The sequence below is a fragment of the Vulpes lagopus genome, chromosome 11 (genome assembly GCF_018345385.1).
Source record: "Vulpes lagopus strain Blue_001 chromosome 11, ASM1834538v1, whole genome shotgun sequence".
Lineage (NCBI taxonomy): Eukaryota > Metazoa > Chordata > Mammalia > Carnivora > Canidae > Vulpes > Vulpes lagopus.
This window is the reverse complement of record NC_054834.1, coordinates 27,468,407-27,488,816: the sequence shown is the minus strand read 5'-3', so window position 1 is coordinate 27,488,816 and position 20,410 is coordinate 27,468,407. Positions and strand designations below refer to the sequence as shown.

Genomic DNA, 20,410 nt, shown 5'->3' with positions numbered 1-20,410 from the left:
TCTGGTTTTTAAAGCTGTTGCTTTACCCCAAATCTCTCTGCTTTAATTCCTCCATCACACATGTGGCGTTATGGGCATATCCCACTCATCCTTGTGCCAAGACCTCTGGGTTAACCTGGCTGAAAATACTTTGTGGAATCTCTCTTCCTTCAGATACTGGCAGACCTTGTAGTTGAGTCATGAGTTTAGGTCCCCAGTACCTGGACACGTGGATCTCTATCCTGTCCTGCTCCCACCTGATTAAGTCTCCCAATCTGGATAAAATGTCTCATTCTCCTAAAAGATGAACAAGACATTCTGGTGCAAAAAGAAAAGAGTACTTTAGTCCTTTCGATCCTATGGTCAGCATCTCCAGAAATCTTTTAGTTTCTCCTCCTCCTGACACTCCTTTTATGTTACATTTTATGTTAAAAAAGGCTACCCTTTTGGGTGTTCGGCAGGGAGAAAGTGGCTCCAGTATTGAGCAAAAATTCAACCCACTCCCCTCCACTGCTAAGGTCACCCAGGGCTCCTCATGGGAAATGAGGATCTGATTACCCGAAGCTGGCCAGGGAACCCTATCACCCGATCACATCCCATCTTCGCTCAGGGGCAGCTGGGATGATTCGGTTTTGCCCATCCTCCTTTTGGGGGCGGTGTGAGCAATCCTGTTTCCATTGCCCTTCCTGTTTACAGTATGCACACTGACTGTAACCCAACTTGTCAGCGGCCTCTTGGTCCCACGGGTGGGGGGGGCGGGGGGGCGGGGACACACCCACAATATCTTCCTTCCTGACCCTGGGTTACCTTGAGTGGCCTGGAGAACCACTCCCAGAAGGCAGTCTCCTTTCCGCTTTCTTGTCCTCTCTCCCGCCAACTCCCCCCAGCCTCCCACCCCCCATTGAACACCCCCAAGATCTTCTGCTAGCTGAGTGGAGTCAGTGTCAGGACCTATGGCCAATTTTTGACGTTTTCTATGGATTTCTGGACCACTTTGAGATATGAACTCAGTATTAAGGACAACTTTGGCTGCCTTGGGCCATGAGGTCCCTATCTGTATGCCTTCTCAGACCATTCTGCAGCCCGAGAAGGTTGCTGGCTTTTCATTTGACCCTGTGAATCTCCCACAAGTTGGACAAGTTTATAGGCCCTATAAACCCTCTTCTTGGTCTATAGAGTTAGGATCCCACTGAGGGCCAGTTCCTGGCACTGCCTCTTCACTCTGTCTTCACTCACGACCCAGGCTGATAGTCCCTTTCAGACCCTTCTCTGACTTTTGCCATCACCACAGACTTTCTTCTGCCTTCAGAAGGGTGGTTAGGAAAGCTTGGGTGTCCACCCAGACTGGACTGTGATAGACAACATGCAGGAAATTTATGAATTCAACCAGACCAGCCCATAGTCCCCTGGGGTGCCTTCCAGGGGTCTGATGTTGAAAAGAGGACATGCACATCGATGAGATGTCTGTCGCCATTAGGTACCTGTCTTAATGGGAGTATTTCAGCCTCAGGCTTGAAGTAGGTACCTAATCTAGTAGTACCTTAATCCTGGTAATGGAGAAGACATCAGGGACTGCTTGGGGGGTGTTAATGAGAAACTGGGGGTTAGCCCCGATGGGGTTGGAGGAATTGTGGTCTGGGTGTCACTAAGGATCTGGGTACCTGGGAAATAAGGCAGAAGTATATTACGACTTAATAGCTGACTTGGAAATGTAAAAGTGATTTGAGGTGAGTGCTTGCTAGCTTTATGTTCTCTGACTTAAAAGAATAGTTCTTCATCAGATGGAGGTTTTCTTTTTTTTAAGATTTTGTTTATTTATTTGAGAGAGAAAGACAGAGATAACGACCCTTTACTGTACAAATGCCTTTTCTTTTGGTATAGCCCCAGTAATTTAAATGTACTTTTGTTTGCCTTGTCAAAGGGTTAGGAAAATATTTCTATGGCTGATGTCAAAGAGATTACCGCTTCTATTTTCTTCTAGGAATTTTATGGTTTCAGGTCTCACATTTAGGTCTTTAATCCATTTTGAGTTTATTTTTGTGTGTGGTGTAAGAAAGTGGCCCAGTTTCATTGTTTGGCATGTAGTTGTCCAGTTTTCCCAAAATCATTTGTTGAAGAGACTGTCTTTTCCCTCATCGTATATTCTTGCCTCCTTTGTGGAAAATTAATTGACCATATAACTGTGGTTTTCTTTCTGGGCTCTCTAGTCTGTTCCATTGATCTATGTGTCTATTTTGTGCCAGTGCCATGCTGTTTCGATTACTACAGCTTTGTTGTATATCTTTAAGTCTGAAATTGTGATTCCTCCAGCTTTGTTCCTCTTTTTCAAGCTTGCTTTGGCTATTTGGGGTTTTTTTGTGGTTCCGTACAAATTCTAGGGTTTCTTGTTCTAATCTTTGAAAAACGCTGTTGATAGCATCTCTCTTTTGATAGAGACTGCATTAAATGTGTAGATAAGCAGGCTCCTTTTACTGGGGTCTGGAATGAATATTAGAGAGGGATGTCCTCATCATCGCATGGAACGGGCAGACATATGGTTGCAGATGCACACTCAGAAACATGCCTATATGTACATTGTATGTTATGCTAATGAGCCTTATGCTCACCCAGGGCAGGGATCTTAACATTATGATGAATCTGAGGCAACTCTTAGGCACTTTATGAGTCATCTGCCCAGGCATGTCCTGGGGGGATGGTAGGAAGAGTCCTACTCAAAATATTTCTTTTCTGGTTCCAGTAATCTTTAGTTAGTTTCTAAAAGATAAAACTGATAGCTAGCAGTAGCTTTGAGGAATCTCTTGAGTTGAGGGGTTCTCACTGGTGACCAAATCGTATCCCCTAGGCCCTGAAGCAGCTCTCCTGGTCTTCTTTGTCCTAAGCAAAGTGCCTCAAGCCTTTTTCTTTTTTCTTTCTTTAAACCTTCAGGAGCCTCCACTTTCTCCTTCCCCTGCTTTGTCTCTTCTTCTGTTGCAGACTCCTTTCTCCTCCCTCTGTACCAAAGCAGACTCCCCACAGATGTAAGCAAAGAGATATTTGAGCCCATCCTGGAAGTATAAATAGGAGCTCACCAGGTGGAAAAGGCAAGAAAGGGCATTTCAGGCAAAGGAAACAACAGAGCAGTGAAAGAGCAGGGCATTCTTGGAAGAATCACAAATAAAGGTGCTAAGGGTACTTCTTGTTTTTATTCAAAACCTTGCTACCATGTTGTCTCCTTTGTGAAATGTTCCCTGACAAGCCCCGACAATTCCGGCCCCTGATGCCCACTCCTTTGTGTCCCATAGAGCACACAACTACACTGATTCAACATTTATGAGCTAGAAATTGTGCTAAGTGTTAGGGATACAGAAATAATAAGCATAATCCCTATCGTCAATATTCTGGAATTGAGAGGAAGCAATCTCATAATTAAAACAAAAAGAAAGAAGGATTTGGTGTTGAGTGCACCAGGAACAAGACAAGGCAGAGGTCAACCCCATCTGAGCTCAAGGGCTAGCTCACTGCACCGAAACTACAACCTTACCTGTCAGGCTCTTCTTCCACATGGTGAGCCCAGAGGACCCATTCCCTATTCATATTCCCCATCCTTAGCCTTGAAGTTGGTTCATTAAAGGGACCTAATACATATGATCTGAATGCCATGGTATCTAAGACTTCACTCACTGAACTAGCCTAGAACTAAGCAAATGGTAGAAAGGATGACTTGTTAAATGAATAATTGCAATCTATAAAAAAACAAAGGAGACTTCAAAGAATGTGCTAGGCAGGGAGGCAATAGTTCCTGGGGAGTCCTTGGGCCCCAGGGTATGTGCAGAACCCTTACAAAAGAGAAACATTCCTTAATATCCTGGACAGAGAACCTCCAAGAGAAAGAATGGAGTGTCCTCATCAAATACTCATTGGATAAAAAGTATGTGCCTATACAAACACTGTTCAAGAGTGATCACACAATAAAAAAGACACAAAAATCTTTGCTCTCATGGAGCTTGCATTCTAGTGGAAGGAAGAGAGAATATTTAAAAAAAAAAAAGAAAATACAAATATAAAGTATATTAGATGATTAGTATTACAGAGAAAAATAAACTCAAAGGCAGCTGAATGTACAAGGATGGGAATGCAGGCTGGGGCAGCCACTCTGGAAACCAGTATGGAGGCTCCTCAAAAAGTTAAAAATAGAGCTACTCTATGACCCGGCAATTACACTACTAGGTATTTATCCAAAGGACACAAACATAGTGATTCAAAGGGGCACCTGCACGCCAATGTTTATAGCAGGAGTGTCCACAGTACCCAAACTATGGAAAGAGCCCCAATATCCACCAACAGATGAATCGATAACAAAGATGTGGTACATATATACAATGGAATACTACACACCCATCAAAAAGAATGAAATCTTGCCATTTGCAACAATGTGGATGGAACGAGAGGGTATTCTGCTAAGGGAAATAAGTCAGTCAGGAAAAGGCAAATACCATAGATTTCATTCATATGTGGAATTTAAGAAACAAAACATGAACATAGGGGAAGGAAGGAAAAATAAAATAAGATAAAAATAGAGAGGGAGACAAATCATAAAAGACTTTTACCTCTCAGTAACAAACTGAGGGTCTCTGGAGGGCAGGTGGGTGGAGGATGGGGTAATTGAGTGATGGGCATTAAGGAGGACACTTGATGGAATGAGCACTGGGCGTTATATGGAACTGATGAATCACTAAGTTCTACCCCTGAAACAATAATATGGTAACTAAACTGAATTTAAATTTTTTAAAAAGGCAGTTGAATGTATAAGAGTGAGGGCTGGGGATGAGGAAAGAGTGGCCCTCTTTGAGAGGGAATATGTGCATTAAATACCTTTTGGAGTTTTTTTTTTTTTTAAGTGAGCTACCGCACACCTGGGAGAAGTGCTTCCAGACAGAGGGCACTGCCAGTGTACAAGCCCTAGTCTATTCAAAAAATAGCCAGGCCGGCATAGTTTGAGCAAAATGAACCAGTCTGGGGACAGTGATAGGAAATTAGGTCACAGAGATCAAAATAAGCAAATCATTTTGATCCTTATAGGCCACTGTAACTGTTTTGGTTTGATTTGAGTTTTGTTTTTGTTCTAACATTTTTATCTGAAATATAACACACAGCGACTTTCTCCATAGTTTGGCTACTGTGGACACTGCTGCTATAAACATTGGCGTGCAGGTGCCCCTTTGAATCACTATGTTTGTATCCTTTGGATAAATACCCAGTAGTGTAATTGCTGGGTCATAGGGTCACTCTATTTTTGACTTTTTGAGGAGCCTTCACACTGTTTTCCAGAGTGGCTGCACCAGCTTGCATTCCCACCAGCGGTATTGGATTCCCCTTTCTCCACATCCTCGCCAACATCTGTTGTTTCCTAATTTGTTAATTTTAGCCACTCTGACAGATGTGAAGTGGTATCTCTTTGTGGTTTTGACTTGTACTTCCCTGACACCACGTGATTTTGAGCATTTCTTCATGTCTGTTGGCCATATGTAGGTCTTCTTTTGAGAAATGTCTGTTCATGTCTTCTGCCCATTTCTTGACTGGGTTATTTGGTTTTTGGGTGTTGAGTTTCATAAGTTCTTTATAGATTTTGGTTACTAGCCCTTTATCTGATAAGACACTTGCAAATATCTTCTCCCATTCTGTAGGTTGCCTTTTAGTTTTGTTGACTGTTTCCTTTGCTGTGCAAAAGCTTTTTATCTTGATGAAGTCCCAATAGTTCATTTTTGCTTTTATTTCCCTTGCCTTTGAAGATGTGTCTACCAAGAAGTTGCTGTGGCCACGGTTGAAGAGGTTGCTATCTATGTTCTCTTCTAGGATTTTGATGAATTCCTGTCTCACATTTAGGTCTTTCATCCATTTTGAGTTTCTTTTTGTATATGGTGTAAGAAAATGGTTCAGTTTCATTCTTCTGCAAGATGTCCACCAACAGATGAGTGGATGAAAAAGATGTGGTGTATATACAGTGTAATATTACCCAGCCAACAAAAACAATGAAATCTTGCCATTTGCAACAACGTGGATGAAACTAGACGGTATTATGCTAAGTGAAATAAGTCAATCAGAGAAAGACAATTATCATATGATTTCATTCATGTGTGAAATTTGAGAAACAAAACAGATGATCATAGGGGAGGGGAAGGAAAAATAAAATAGGACAAAATCAGAGAGGGAGACAAACCCATGAGACTCTTAACTCTAGGGAACAAACTGAGGGTTGCTGGAGGGGAGGGGAGTCGGGGGGTGGGATAACTGGGTGATGAGCATTAAGGAGGACACTTGATGTAATGAGCCCTGGGTGTTATACTGATGAATCACTAAACTCTACCTCTGAAACTATAATACACTGTATGTTAATTAATTGCATTTAAATTTTTAAAAAGAAAAGAAATATAACACACAATAAGAAAACTGTACAAATCCTAAGTGTGAACTCAATCAATTATCATAAAATGAATAAATCTTGTATCCAGGCACAGGTCAAGGAATAGAACATTAGCAGCACCCCAGAATTCCCTGTTTATGCTTCTTCCTACCTACCCTCTCCCTCCTCCTCAAAGGTAACCACTGTTCTGACTTCTAGCAGCAGATTTGTTTTGCCTGTTTTAAAACTTTTAATAAATGGAACCAGTAATAAAAAATAAAAGCAAATTAAATCTTTGCTCAAGATTTTGCTTGTGATATTCATCCATGTGGTTCCTGGAGGGTACAAGGGTTAAGATGACAAATAAGGTCACATTAAACTCCTGATGGGAAAGACGGGGTACAGAGGATAACTGCTGCCTGTGTCCCTGTGCCTAGCATCCACATGACAATCCAGGAAGGAGAAAGGAAACATGAGCTCACCCAGGAGCTGAGCATCAGGCTCTCAAAAGATATTTCCTCCCAGCTCAGATCTTCTCCTAAGAAGTAAGAGATACGAAGAGGGTTGGGGCCATGATTGCATTTATTTCTTCACTGATTCACTCAAACCTTTCCAGGTCCTACTTCATGTTAGGCACAATACTGAGATACAAAGAAAATTAAGGCATGGTCAGTTAGACAAACGAGCAAACAGGACTATAAAATAGTGTGGTAAGTGCTAAGTTTCTGCCAAAGATGTTAAGGAAACATCGTCTTTAAGAATCGTTATGACTATTTCACCTCTTTTTGCTCAAACATTAATAGCTCCGATATAGACTCATGAGATTATGGCCATTATCTGTTTCTTTGAAATTATGTTTATTACTTTTTTAAGTTGGTTTATATATTTTAGATATATATAGAGAGAGAGACCGTGTGTGAGCAGGGGGAGGGGCAAAGGGAGAGAATCCTCAAGCAGACTGCCTGCTGAGCACAGAGCTGAGATAATGATCTGAGCCAAAATCCACAGTCAGACACTCATCCAAATGAACCTCCCAAGTGCCCCTTATAGTTACTGTTTTTATATCGATCAGTTTTATCCCCTCAGTTGGGCTAAAGTCATTTTGAGAATAGGAAAGATGTCTTCTGGTATCACAAAAAGAGCACAAGGGAGCTGAAGTCAAAATAGTTGGGTTTGAATCCTGACTCTTGTTCTTTATCTGTACAAGGCTGGGAGAATGAATTAAACTCTCTATGCCTCAGTTCCTTTATCTATAAATGGAGATAGTAGTATCCACCCTAACTGCCTCCCAGAATTATATCAGCATCAAAATAAATAATGAATAAGAAGAGCTGTAAATTCTTATTATCAGTCCAGTCCTCTAAACCCCACAATCTTACTTCTTTGGACATAGTAGGTAATCAGTAAGTATTAAGCTTTCATTAAACTTCATCAGCAAAGACTTGTGGTTTTGGAGCCAGTGCCAGGGAGTGGATGCAGTTTCCTGTCCCTGTCATACCCAGAGAACTCAGATGCTGGAATCAGATATTGTGGCCATGACCTAGGAGTGACTGGCCACTGTGAGAGGGTGGACTGAGCCAGAACCATCTGAACCACCTGCCTATTATCCAAGAACGCCACACATTTTTTGGGGGGTGATTGTCCACTTCAAAACTTCTCCTAACCCCTGTCTCTCTTCCTCATATCTCTGGGCTTTAGTATCAGAAGGTTCTAACAGGCAGGCAATTAGGGGAAAGGGTGCGGGTGGCAGGGAATGGGGAGAAGGGGTGGTGACAGCAGCTTCCGCTCTGTGCTTACAGGGAACACAGCTTCACAAGACAGCTCAAACCCACAAACGATGAATGGGATTCTGGGGGAGTCGGTAACTCTTTCCCCAAAGCTTCCTGTAGGGGAAGATATTCAGTCCATCACCTGGATTCACAGAGGAAGATCTCTCATCATCATACTGCCAAAAGTTGAACAGGTCTTAGTGACTGATCCAAAATGGAAACATCGACTGCAATCCTTGGAGAACTACTCCTTACGACTCAGCAACCTGACAATGGAAGACGCTGGACTTTACTGTGCCCAGATAACCATATCAACAGCTTCAGAGCTTTCCTGTTATACTCTGAAGATCTTCAGTGAGTCAAAGTGTGGGGTTTAATTGTGTATGGACTGAAAGGTATCATGTATGTCAGATCCTATGTGAGAGCAAGTATACACTGTAGCCTAGTGGTGAAGAGGCTGGGATTTGCACTCAGACTGAGGTCTGGCAGTAAGGCACATCAATGGCGTTGCTCAGCCAGATAGTGACAGAGTGGAGAAGAGGACCTACATCTTGTGACTCCTGGCCCCAAATCACATCACTCTCACACACCAAAATAGTCCCTCTCGGGGCACCTGGGTGGCTCGCTCAGTTGAGTGTCTACCTTAGGCCTGGGTCTTGATTCTGGGGTCCTAGGATGGAGCCCCACGTGGGGGGGTCCCTGCTCAGTGGGGAGCCTGCTTCTCCCCCTCCCTCTGCCTGCTGCTCCCCCTATTTGTGTTCTCTCTCTTTCTCTCTCTTTCTGTCAAATAAATAAATAAAATCTTTAAAAAATAAAAACAGATAATAAAATAGTCCCTCTCGACTATATGTGTAATGGAAGTAACAGCCGTGACTAACTATGACTCTATTACCTTGAGCATTACGTGTATCTGTAGTATAATCTTCACAGCAGCTCCATGAGGCAGGTAATACCCTTATCCCTGAGGCTTCCAGTCAGTCCCAGCAACCTGCCTACAGTCATGGAGACAGTAAGCGGGAGAGCACCTGGCATGATACCTCCCTTTACACAAAAGCCAGTCTGGCCCCATGGAGTGATCAGTGTTGAGAACGGTGGTCTACCTAGAAAGTGCTCTATGAGGATGAGCTGATAATAAGAAAGATCTTTTCGGGATCCCTGGGTGGCGCAGTGGTTTGGCGCTTGCCTTTGGCCCAGGGCGCGATCCTGGAGACCCGGGATCGAATCCCACATCAGGCTCCTGGTGCATGGAGCCTGCTTCTCCCTCTGCCTATGTCTCTGCCTCTCTCTCTCTCTTTCTCTCTCTGTGACTATCATAAATAAATTAAAAAATTTAAAAAAAAAAAATTTAAAAAAAAAAAAAAAAAAAGAAAGATCTTTTCTATCAAGGTTATTTAATTTCTGACAATATGGCTCATGATGTCCATGAGACAGCTTATGATTCAGTATTAGGGAAAAAATCCTTCTAGCAATCAGTGATGTTCAGAGATACCATGAATGACTTTAAAATAATCACTTAGTAGAAATGTTGTCCAGAAGATTCAAGCACTCAACTGCCAACTTTAAATGCCACCAAGATTCTGTAATTCTTATCCACTCCAGAACCCATGACATCTAAAATTCACCCAGAGTCCTTTGGGTTAAGACATGGAATCTAAAAAAGCACTTTAGTTAAAATAAAATGTCACCACAAATAGGTTACATGTGAACCTTTAGAATCCCCTGGATATTTAGCAGATGTACCATGTTAGATTGGTCATAGTTATGTCCCTGAATGAATAAGACACAGAACAGGTAAATATAATGGGAAAGAGAGATTGTCTAGAAAGGTCTGCCATGGGGATTCCAACCAAAGGGGCAAAAATCACCCTGGGGCAGTGCATCAGTTTCCTGAGGTTGCCAAAAGAAAACACCACAAATTTGGTGGCTTAACAAAACAGAAATTTTATTCTCTCACAATTCCAGAGGCCAAAAGTCCAAAATCAAGGTGTGGGCGGTGCCACAGTCCCTTGGAAGGCTCTATAAGGCAATCTGTCGTGTCCTCCCACTTCTGGGTGCTGTTGTCATTCCTTGGTGTTTGCTTGCCTGTGGCTGCATCACACCAGTCTCCACCTCCTCCTTTCCCTGTGTTGTCCTCTTTTCTCTGCTTTCCTCTTACAAAGACCCTTTCCACTGGATTTAGGGCCCACCAGATAATCCAGAATCATCTCCTCATCTCACTTAAGTACATCTACAAAGACCCTTTTCCAAATAAGATTCTGGGAATTGGGACACGGAGATATCTTTTGGCAGAGGGGTAGGGGGTGTCATGATTCAACCCACTACAGGCAGAGTCACTCTGGGTGACCAGGATCATCAAGGCAGAGGTAGGACCCCAGAGAGAAGAGAAACACCCAGTAGAAAGTCTGAGAATAGACCCCATGTCAGGCTCCATCATACTTGTTGAGATAATGTTCCTCTGCCACTATTCAGAAGACCAAGCACGACTTCTTCTGCAATCACCATACTCCCCAGGTTCAACGCCAACCTCTTCTCAGGCCTTATAGCATCAGGAGTGCCAGGGAACAGGGGTGAGTTTGACATGGAGTCGTCACTGAGTAGATAGCATCTGAGCCAAGACCTGTTGGAGGTGAGGGAGTGAGCCATGCATATTTGAATGACAAGCCATCCAGCATAGGCTCAAAGAACACCAAGGAAGTCAAACACCAAGGAGCAGGGTGAGGGAGAGAGTAACAAGAAACAAGGTCAGTAAAGAAATAGAGGCACATCAGGTAAGACTCTGAGAGCCGTCTCAGGGACTTTGGCTTCTACTCTGTGAGGCTGAGAATCATCGGAGGGTTTTGTAGAGTGGGAGTATGATTTGACTTACTTGCTTAAAGGATCACTCTGGCTGCTCCGTTCAGGGGACAGCGGTAGAAGCTAATGTACTAACCAGGCCGCTGTGGCAATCCAAGCACGCCATGCTGCTGCTTTGCACCAGGGTGGTAGCAGCAGACATAAGGAGAAGGGGTTGGACCTGGATGTATTTTAGAAGGAAAGCCACCAAGATATCCTGAAGTGGTACGAGATGAAGAGGTGACTAAGGGATGGCTCCGGGGCTCTTGGCCTGAGTGACTGGAAAGGTGATTATCAACTAGGATGCAGAAAGCTACAGACTGAGTAGGTTTTGGAGAGAAAAACAGGAATCCTTTTGAACATGTTGAGTTTGAGACACACGTTATGTCCAAGTGGAAAAGTCACATAAGCAGTTTTATATTTCTTATGTGGAAAAAGGTAACAAGATAGATTTTTGAGGTCACCCATGGACACAGGTTGCAGGAAATGTGGTCTTCATGCCAAATGGTTGCCATTTGCTGTTCTAGGCACTGCTCATTTAATCCTCATAATTCCCTAAGAAGTTGAGATTATTGCTCAGTTTTCCAGATCAGGAAACCCAGGCTTGGAGAGATTAAAAACATATCCGTGGTCATGTAACCAGTAAGTGACAAAGCCATGAGTCTCACCGAGATCTTCCTAACTCCAAATTCAACACTTGCCATTACACGAAATCTGTCAAAATATGTCCCACTTCCTACTCCATTAACTAAGCTTAGAACATTCCTCAGTATCTTCCCACCAGATGGTTGGAGACATTCAGTTCTTTATTGGGCCACCGTTACCCTCAGGCCAAGTCCAGATCAGTGACCTTTCCGTACCGCCTGACACGACCCCATCAATTCACGGCCGCTAACATCCTACTAGCCAATGCTTTCTGGTCTCTGCTCTCAGAAATTCCTACAGCAGATGCTTCCTCACATGCATGAATATATTGTACTTCTTTGCTCCCTAGAGTTACTTGCTTGCTCATTCACTTTCACTTCTTGCCCTAGTTTTTAGGTTCTCAACGTTGCCCTTTCTGTCGTGCCGACATTCCACATCAGTCTCTTTTCATCATCAGAGCCAGCGTCAGATACAGTGAGGACCAGGATTCCCGCAGATTTGTGAGAAATACAGTTCCTAAAGGACATGGAGCTTTTATCTTCCACCCCAGCTAGGGAGTTCTGATGGTGGAGAAAACAGGGCTCTCCAGTCTGGTCTACCGGTTTCTGCCCTGGCTAGGGTTGAGTTGGCCCTCGGCTGAATCCTCAAATGTCTTTACACAAGGCCAGTGTCCAGGGCTAGAAAGGACCCCAGGAATAAACTGGGGCCCAGAAAGGAAATTGAGCAGCCCAGAATCATCTAACTAGTTGGTGGCTACCCTGGTGTGTCCCTTCCCACTTCTCCCTCTGGCTACTTCGTCTCACGCTGATGTCCCTCCTCATTTGGTCACCCCAGACCCTGGTGCCATCGATGAGTCGATTTACAGACCATAACATACGGTGGAGCGCTGGGTGGAACATAGAAACATTTTGTGTCGGGAAGGGTATTTTTCACAGAGGCCTGAACCAAGCCATCTGGACTTAGTTTGGGTCTTTTCTCTGCACACAGGACGACTGAGTGTCTTAAATATTACTGTGCACCCTGGGCTGTCCAAGACCGGGACCTGTGAGGTCCACCTGGCCTGCTCTGTGGAGAACTCACACGACGCTCTATTAAAGTGGCACGGTGCAGGGAACACATCTATATATGAAGCCAACCTCACCATCTCCTGGGACCCCAGGAATCGCAGTGAACAAAAGTACACCTGTGTGGCTGAGAATATTGTCAGCAGCACATCCTCCTCTGTCTCCATCCAGAGTCTCTGCGAAGGTAACAGTCTGTCTCAGGCCCCTCTGGGAGCCTTGAGCAGCTGTGGGGTGTGGCGTGTCCTTCCTGCCCAAGGTGATTCCCCACAACAGTGGCCCAGTGGGAAGTGGCCCGAGCACTGCGGGGAGAGGACAGAGACTCCTGCAGCTCTGTACCTCTCACTACCTCCAGAGGCCTCTCCTCCCTTCCTCCCCCTCCCCCTCCCTCCAACCCACTCAGAGCCCAGGAGCAAAGTCCTTGGGAAGTCAGAACTGCCGGCTCCGCACCCCCCCCCCCCCCCGTGGCTCTACCAGGCTCCCACCTGCCTGCCACATGGACTCCCACTCCCAGAAGGGCTGCCCAGAGCCAGAGCCCAGCCAACGCCCATAGGGGGCCTAGAAGAGGCTCAGTGGAGGTTCTGAAGGAAATATTCTCTTTGTCTCAAGTGCAACTTCTTTTTTCTTTTTTCAGGCTTTTTGAATCAGAAAAATCAACATCTTGATACCATATGGATTATAGTTGTGGCTATTTTGATGTTTACAGTCATCCTTGTGGGGTTATTTGTTTGGAGGAAAAAAGGTTGTTTGTGTAGGACAGGTAAAGGGAGGGAGGATTGTCTGTGGAGACAACCCCTGGGATGTGGCCACACACCTGCTAATTTCCCAAGGGAGGTGGGTCCTACCAGAAAATGTGCAACCAAGCCTCAAGGCCTGGCTGCCCTTCTCCTTCAGGCGCCCCCTCCACCACATCCTCTAGAGAGACACCTGTGGGCGGGGGATAGGGTGTGGGAGCCTGTCTCACTACACTCATAAATGTCAATTTCCCGGATTTTATTTTTCAGGCATCTTTCATTTCTCTACTCAGCAAACCCAGAGTGCTGGTGAGCTTGCAGACTCTTACTTCCCAACCATAAAACAGATGGGGAGAACCTAATTTGGGAGGAAAGGGGCTGGTCAGAGGGCTGGATAATGACAGTGGAGAGAGTCAGAATGTCATTACTCAGATGGGCCAGATGGTGCCAGAGGAGATGACCTGTAACTATGTGCGTCTGTCCCCTCTGGGACCTAAAGAGTCCCTTACAAGCATGCAAACCAGTCACTCACCCAGTTTCTTGGAGTCGGATTAGGGTCATTCCCCACCCTGCTGATGAGAAACCAGGTGCCAACGGAAGGTTCCTGGCCTGTCCGTTATCAACCAACAAGTCCAGGGCAGGGATAGAGTTAGAGCATCAAAGCTCCAAAGACAAACTGCCTGACTCCGTCACTCTTTCAGCCAGGACGTGAATGTTGAGTAGACCCAGTCCAAAAAGAAAGAAACAGGAACATAGGCTCTGGACTCAGATTGGCCATGAGTCTCATCATGGGTGAGAGATATATGACATCACGTGGAGAGGACGAACATGAGGTTCAGAGTCAGAAGGAGGCATCTGAGCTCCTGTTGCATCACTTCGTGTTTGATTTTCCACCAAATTAATTGAACTTTCTGAACCTCCAGGTTTTCATCTGTAACATAAATAGAATAGACTAGAATAATCTAGAGTATAATCATCCATGGTATAATTGTCTATAGTATAATCATTTATAATATAATCTGAGAGGTTTAATAACATTATATGCTTGACATGAGCTGGCTCCATTCAGTTTGCCAACGAGGTTCCCTAGTCCTTGTGTAAGCAGTGTTATTTGGTCCCTCTGGGAGGGACCTGGCCCACATGTGAATCCAGGGGGAGACTGAAGCTTTAGGATACCTCAAGGCCATATTCCCCCAAGCGATGAGATCAGAAATAGAGCACATGGCTGAGAAGGTTCTGGTTCAACCCAGAACTTCAAAGACTGTCAAAAATGAATGAACTCTAAGAAAGGGCATTGTCTTGAATAACTTTGCCTCTTTGCAGCCAAAAAGTGCCCTCGTGTAGGCAAAGGTCCCAGGAGAGCAGGACACTGACTGTGCCTTCCTATGTTAACAGCAGCGACCATGAGGAACTTAGATTATGTCTCCTTCTCTCCAGGGAACACCGTGTATGCTTGTGTCACTCATCCAAACAGGGTGAGTCCTTTGAGCTGTATACTCCATCATTGGTATGATTTTTATGGTCTTTGCTCGCACACTTGTCACCACAATGACGATGTACGTGGGACCTAGCTAGCCTCCAGGGCTCTGGTCCCATGGTGCATTTGCTCATACGCTGCTTTACATGGTCCTCTAACTGCGTGTTGCATCAGTGAGTCTTGTCCCGTTTCAGCTTAATTACAAGCTGCCTGGAGTGAAAAGTATATGGTCCTCTCTCTTTCCTGAGGTACACTGCTCAGTAAATACTTGCTGAATGGATCAGAATTCAATTACGTCTGAGAGTTTCCAGAACAGACAATTCTGAAGCAGGGGTTTTCTCGCCCTGGATGTAGTGGAAATAGGGGAACTCAGAAATGGTCTCTCAAGAGGGGAAGTGGGGCAAGGATTTGCAACAGTAGAAGACAGTAAAGGCATGAAGAGCCTCCAACCCTTTCCTCCCATCTGCAACACAACAGATGGCCTTGGTCAGCCACCAGGAACTCCTCTGCCACACCTCAGCAAGTTTCCACCACTCCCAAAGTAAAGCACCTGCAGGTGGACATTTCTAAATAACACCATACATCTTCTGAAACGCAAGCCAAGATAACTCAGCATTCGCCAACTGATGGGTGCAGTGATCCAGCTAGAAATCTGAGATTCCCCAAGAACATGTCCCCCCACACAGCCCCTCAGTTATTTACAGGATAGGCTCCCTGAAGAGGGGGGACAAGAAGGGCATTCTCACTGGTTCAGATGTTTCTATTGCCTTTCCAATTCCCTCTTGAAGACAAGATGAATCAGCAAACCAATGAATTAATTTCCAGTGAATTTGCTAACTTCTTTAGCAAAAATTGTACTTTGGAGAGTTCCAGGCGTTCTGATAATACCCTAAATATTCTTTAATTGGTTTTAAATGTCAAAACTTAGGGGCACAGGGGACTTTTCCTGTTATCGTTGTGTTTTGTTTTCCAAGCAGAGCTGTTCTTAGGTCCGGGTGTTCCTCCTACTTATCAGTTGTCCGGGCTTGAGGAGAACCCAGTGACATGATGACCAGGCAGTTTGAGTCATAGGGACAAACTAGAGCAAGCAATACTCCAGTCAGAGCTAGTAAGATCTAAGACAAAAGACGCAATGCTTCTGCACCACTTCTGGTATGGAAGTCAGCTCTTAGGACTGAGGAAGGTAGAGCTGGATGCAGGAAAGCATGCTTCCTTTTCTTCACACCAGCTGCCAACAAGGTCGCCTTTCTGTCCCTTTCTGGCTCTTGAGCCACTGGTTTTCTAGGGTGTGGTGCTTCTGTGTGGGCCTCAGGAAGTGTCACTAAACCTTCTCAGGTTTGAGAGCTAGAGGTGTTTGGTCTCCAGCTCCTCTTGCTGCACAGTCTCTAGCCTTTTCTTCCTGAAGAACTTTCACATCATCCCCCTGTGTTGCCTTGTCTTCCCTGGGAACATATCTATGCGTGGATACCTGTTTGTCGGTGTGAACCAAATGCGTATGATTATTTTTTACAGCAAACGAATACCCCAACACCTGGACAAAGTGGTGGTCTCTCCACCATTTACTCCACAGTTCATCAGTCCAAAGAGGTAAGCCCACTACTGTCCCCTCTCCTCACATCTTACCTCTCTCCCCGGACTTGTAATTTTACAAATAAAGTCAAAGTAAAAGGGCCATTCTGTAGATACACAAATACCAGCAGGATATGGGAAGTCTCAGGACATCACCAAAATATACCCAATAAGTTTGTATTTTAGGATCACCTCCCATAACTGAGTTTTCAACATACCTGAACTTAGATTTTTTTAATTCAATTTTTAATTTAACTTTGCCTTAGCTCTCAAGCCAGTTAGTGCTCCCCAGACCTCCTCTATAGCCATGAGAGGTACCCTGAGGCTCCAGTCCCCTCTAACCTGCTTCATTTTCCTCTTCTTTCCATTAGAGTAAAACTATTCATTCTGGGAAAGCTCCCCTTGACAACATCATCTAAATTGCTGAGAGGTCTCGAAAGGAACTCAGGAATGACACAGCTTCTCCTGATCCCAGGGGAGAGAACACAGCTTGGTTTCTGCCTGTCAACAAAATTCGAATATTTAGGATTATCGCTTCCAATTCTTCTGACCAGAACCTGCTCAAGTACGTCAAACATCTAAGGAATAACATCATTTCCAGCGTGTGATCCAAATTACATTTTCTAATCTGCTCCAGGGCAAAACATGCTTCTGTGAACAAGTCTGGACATTGACTTTCTCCTTGGCAACTGATGGAAATGTGCTTGACAGAGAGTTATAATTTAGAGGACAACCACTCCTCTCCTTTTACGAAGCAGCAGGATTGTGATTCACTAGGAGAGAGTACAGCGCCTTGGTTACCTAGGTTGTCTCTGGAATTGGATGGGCCTGTTCCCAAATCTTCACGTGTCATTTACTAGACATACCTCCTGGGACATGTTCTGGAACCTCCTGAGCTCTTGTCTCCTAACCTGGAAAATGGGAATCCGCCTGGTACTCAAACCAGGAACCACAGTTAGCCCTCACATCAGCTGTTCTATCAGCACACCCTTTGGACTCTACCTCCAAATGTATATCTTAGACCAAACCACTTCTCTCCAAACCTTTAACCTCCATCCCATATCAACCCACCATCATCTCCAACCCAAATACTACAGTAAGCTCAAAACAGATTTCCCGGTTTTTGCTCTTACTTCCCTTTGGTCCACTCTCTACGAGACAGCCAGAGTAATGTTTTTAATATAAATCAGATCCTTCACTTGTCTGCTTAAAACTGACCCTGCAAGACTTGCCAGGCATTTAGAAAGAAACTGAGTCTCCATGGCTCTGGGTGGCCCATCTGCAGCCTCAGCCATCAGCTCTCCCCACATCCCCCTCCCTGATCTGGCTTCTTTGATTCTCTTTCAGCCCCTCCAGCAGAGGAGACAGTTTACTCACATCTGCCTCAAGACCCTTCTTTGCCCTCCTGGCTCCTTCTTACTCTACAGGTCTCAGTGCATATACGTCAACCTCCAAGAAAGACCTCAGACCACTGTCACTGAAGTGGATGCCCGTTTCTCTACTACATCTTCCATGTCATCTATCTTATGCCATTAAATATTTATTTTTATTTAATGTCTGTTTCTCCTGCTCTACTGTATGTGCTCTGGGAGCAAGGACCATGATGATTTTATCCTTGTAGCCTGAGCACCTAGCACAGTATCCAGCACATAGAAAATGTTCAACGAATACTTTTTTAATAAATAAAGCAATACATGCTGCAGTTTTGTGGGAATTAAAGACAACGCACTTACAGACTCTAATACATCTTTTCTCAATGTGTCTTTTTCTGATCACAAAAATACATGCTCATTATAAATAATTCAAACATTCCACAAACAAAAATCCCCTACAATCCCCAAGATAACTGCCACAAATGCTTCCCTATTAAAAGAACAACTTCTTTACCAGAATGAATTTTTTTTTTTTTTTTGCTTACGAATATCTCTTAAGGTGTACTTAGCTGACTCAGTTTGGTGGAACCTATGACCCTTGATCTAGGGTTGTGGGCTAGAGCCCCACGTTGGGTGTGGAGGTCACTTAAAATACTTTTTAATCTTAAATAAGTTTCCAATATCAGAACATATAGTTGTGCTACATTTTTTTTGCTTTTGATTAATTTTTATGTTTTATCTACAAATAGTTGAAAGTCAAATAGTGCTTTAAAATGCATACAACTAACTACAGTCTCTTATTTTACATTCATCTCTTCCATACTTCCCCTTCTACACACACACACACACACACACACACACACACACACACACACAATCTATTGACTTCTTATCTGTTTAGATTCATTCTTTCCTTGCTCTATCCTCCTAATATGAAGACAGCTCATTTTTGGCTGAATACCTATGCAAATGCTTTCATCATTATGACCATGGAAAATACTGTTGATTGCTGAGCCAAGAGCTAACTATGATTACATTTCCCCCCTTGTGCACTTTTAGTTTTTCATGGAGTTAATTGCCTCGTTTTCCTTTTTGCTTTGTTTTCTCTGAACATCTATATTCCCATGCTCTCCATTAGCTCTGTAAAAACGATTCTCAATATAATTTTCCACCTAGTTAATTGTGTTAAATAATTTATCAGCTTTATGTCTTCTAGAGGCATCCCTACTGGGGCATCTGACTTCCTATTCCACCCTGAGCTAGTTATTTTTTTTAAGATTTTATTTATTTGTTTGTTTGTTTATTTGTTTGTTTATCAGAGAGAGAGAGATTGAGAGCACACAAGCAGGGAGAGTGGCAGGCAGAGGGAGGGGGAGAAGAATGCTCCCTGATGAGCAGGGACTCCCCAATGTGGGACTTGGTCCCAAGATCCTGGGAACATGACCTGAACCGAAGGCAGACACTTAACCAACTGAGCCACCCAGGCGCCCCTGAGCTGGTTATTTTTTATGCCTGATGCAAAGTCATTATCTTGGGGCTCCTTTTGCTATCGCCTTTGACAATCCTTTTACCTGTCTCCTCTGTGAGATACCCCAAATTTATATCCCATGATTTCCTTTATATGTTTCTGAATTATTTTTAAAGATTTATTTATTCAAAAAATAAATAAATAAAAATTTTTAAAAAGATTTATTTATTCATGAGAGACACAGAGACATGGGCAGAGGGAGAAGCAGGCTTCCTGTAGGGAGCCTGACACAGAACTTGATCCCAGGACCCCGGGATCATGACCTGAGCCAAAGGCAGACCCTCAACCACCAAGCCACCCAGGCATTTCTTTCTGAATTATTTAAATAGCTGCAGTAATAGTGTGTTGTTTTTTTATTTTAAACCAACAAAATTCTTCTTAAATTTTAAATCCATTTTTAAAGTTAAACACAAAATTTTAAGCAGGCCAGGACTGTTGAGGAGAGAGACCCTATGTGCTGGAAACTATGTGTTGGAGACCAGCTCTTAAGACCTCAAGATTCAGGGGGAGGGGATGGGGGAGCTTGAATAGGAAATAGCCAAAATAGTGGCTACAAGCAATAAATGAGTCAAACGAAATTCATCCAAGTCAAATTACTCTTACACACTGGCTATCAATTACATTATCAGTCAGTGGAATATGACAAGACCGAGAAAATTTGATCAAGAAGAAGGAAGGACTTCTAGGAACAGAGCTGTGGAGGCATTAGAGGAAAGAGAAGAGAGTTATTGCCATGCCATGCAAGCTTAGAGGAAATCTCTTTGGGTAGGTAAAAGAGTGCCTTCCACACCAAGCGGACCAACCAAAAAAAGGAAGACTTCCTTCAGAGGGAAAGAACAATAATCTGTGAAATCGGGGAAGGTAGAGAAATGTTTTCAATATCGAGGATGCCAAAAACCAGCCAGAAAATTAGAGATCATGTCATGGAAGGGATGCTAATCCATCTAGAACAGGAAGTCTACAAGCATCCACCCTGAAGCTGGACAGCACTGGGGAGGGTCAGTACTAAAATGAGAACTAGACATGCTCATGAATATCTAAGAAGTGGGAAAAAAGCTTATAAG

General features: G+C 43.9%; 1 protein-coding gene across 9 annotated transcripts in view; it reads left to right on the top strand.

Moving 5' to 3' along the window:
* Positions 1-19,188, top strand: part of SLAMF6 (SLAM family member 6) — a 29,101-nt gene extending 9,913 nt beyond the window's left edge. For 3 of the 9 annotated variants that reach the window (XM_041773432.1, XM_041773437.1, XM_041773436.1), the window contains exons 2-8: positions 8,158-8,481; positions 12,592-12,852; positions 13,300-13,425; positions 13,670-13,708; positions 14,795-14,874; positions 16,389-16,463; positions 16,817-19,188. In XM_041773432.1, coding sequence (XP_041629366.1) covers positions 8,158-8,481; positions 12,592-12,852; positions 13,300-13,425; positions 13,670-13,708; positions 14,795-14,874; positions 16,389-16,463; positions 16,817-16,864 — 953 coding nt within the window. In that variant the 3' untranslated portion in view covers positions 16,865-19,188. The remainder of the gene's footprint in view (positions 1-8,157; positions 8,482-12,591; positions 12,853-13,299; positions 13,426-13,669; positions 13,709-14,794; positions 14,875-16,388; positions 16,464-16,816) is intronic. The other 6 variants (XR_005990599.1, XM_041773434.1, XM_041773435.1 and 3 more) reach the window with 6 other exon arrangements.
* Positions 19,189-20,410: the final 1,222 nt, after the last annotated feature.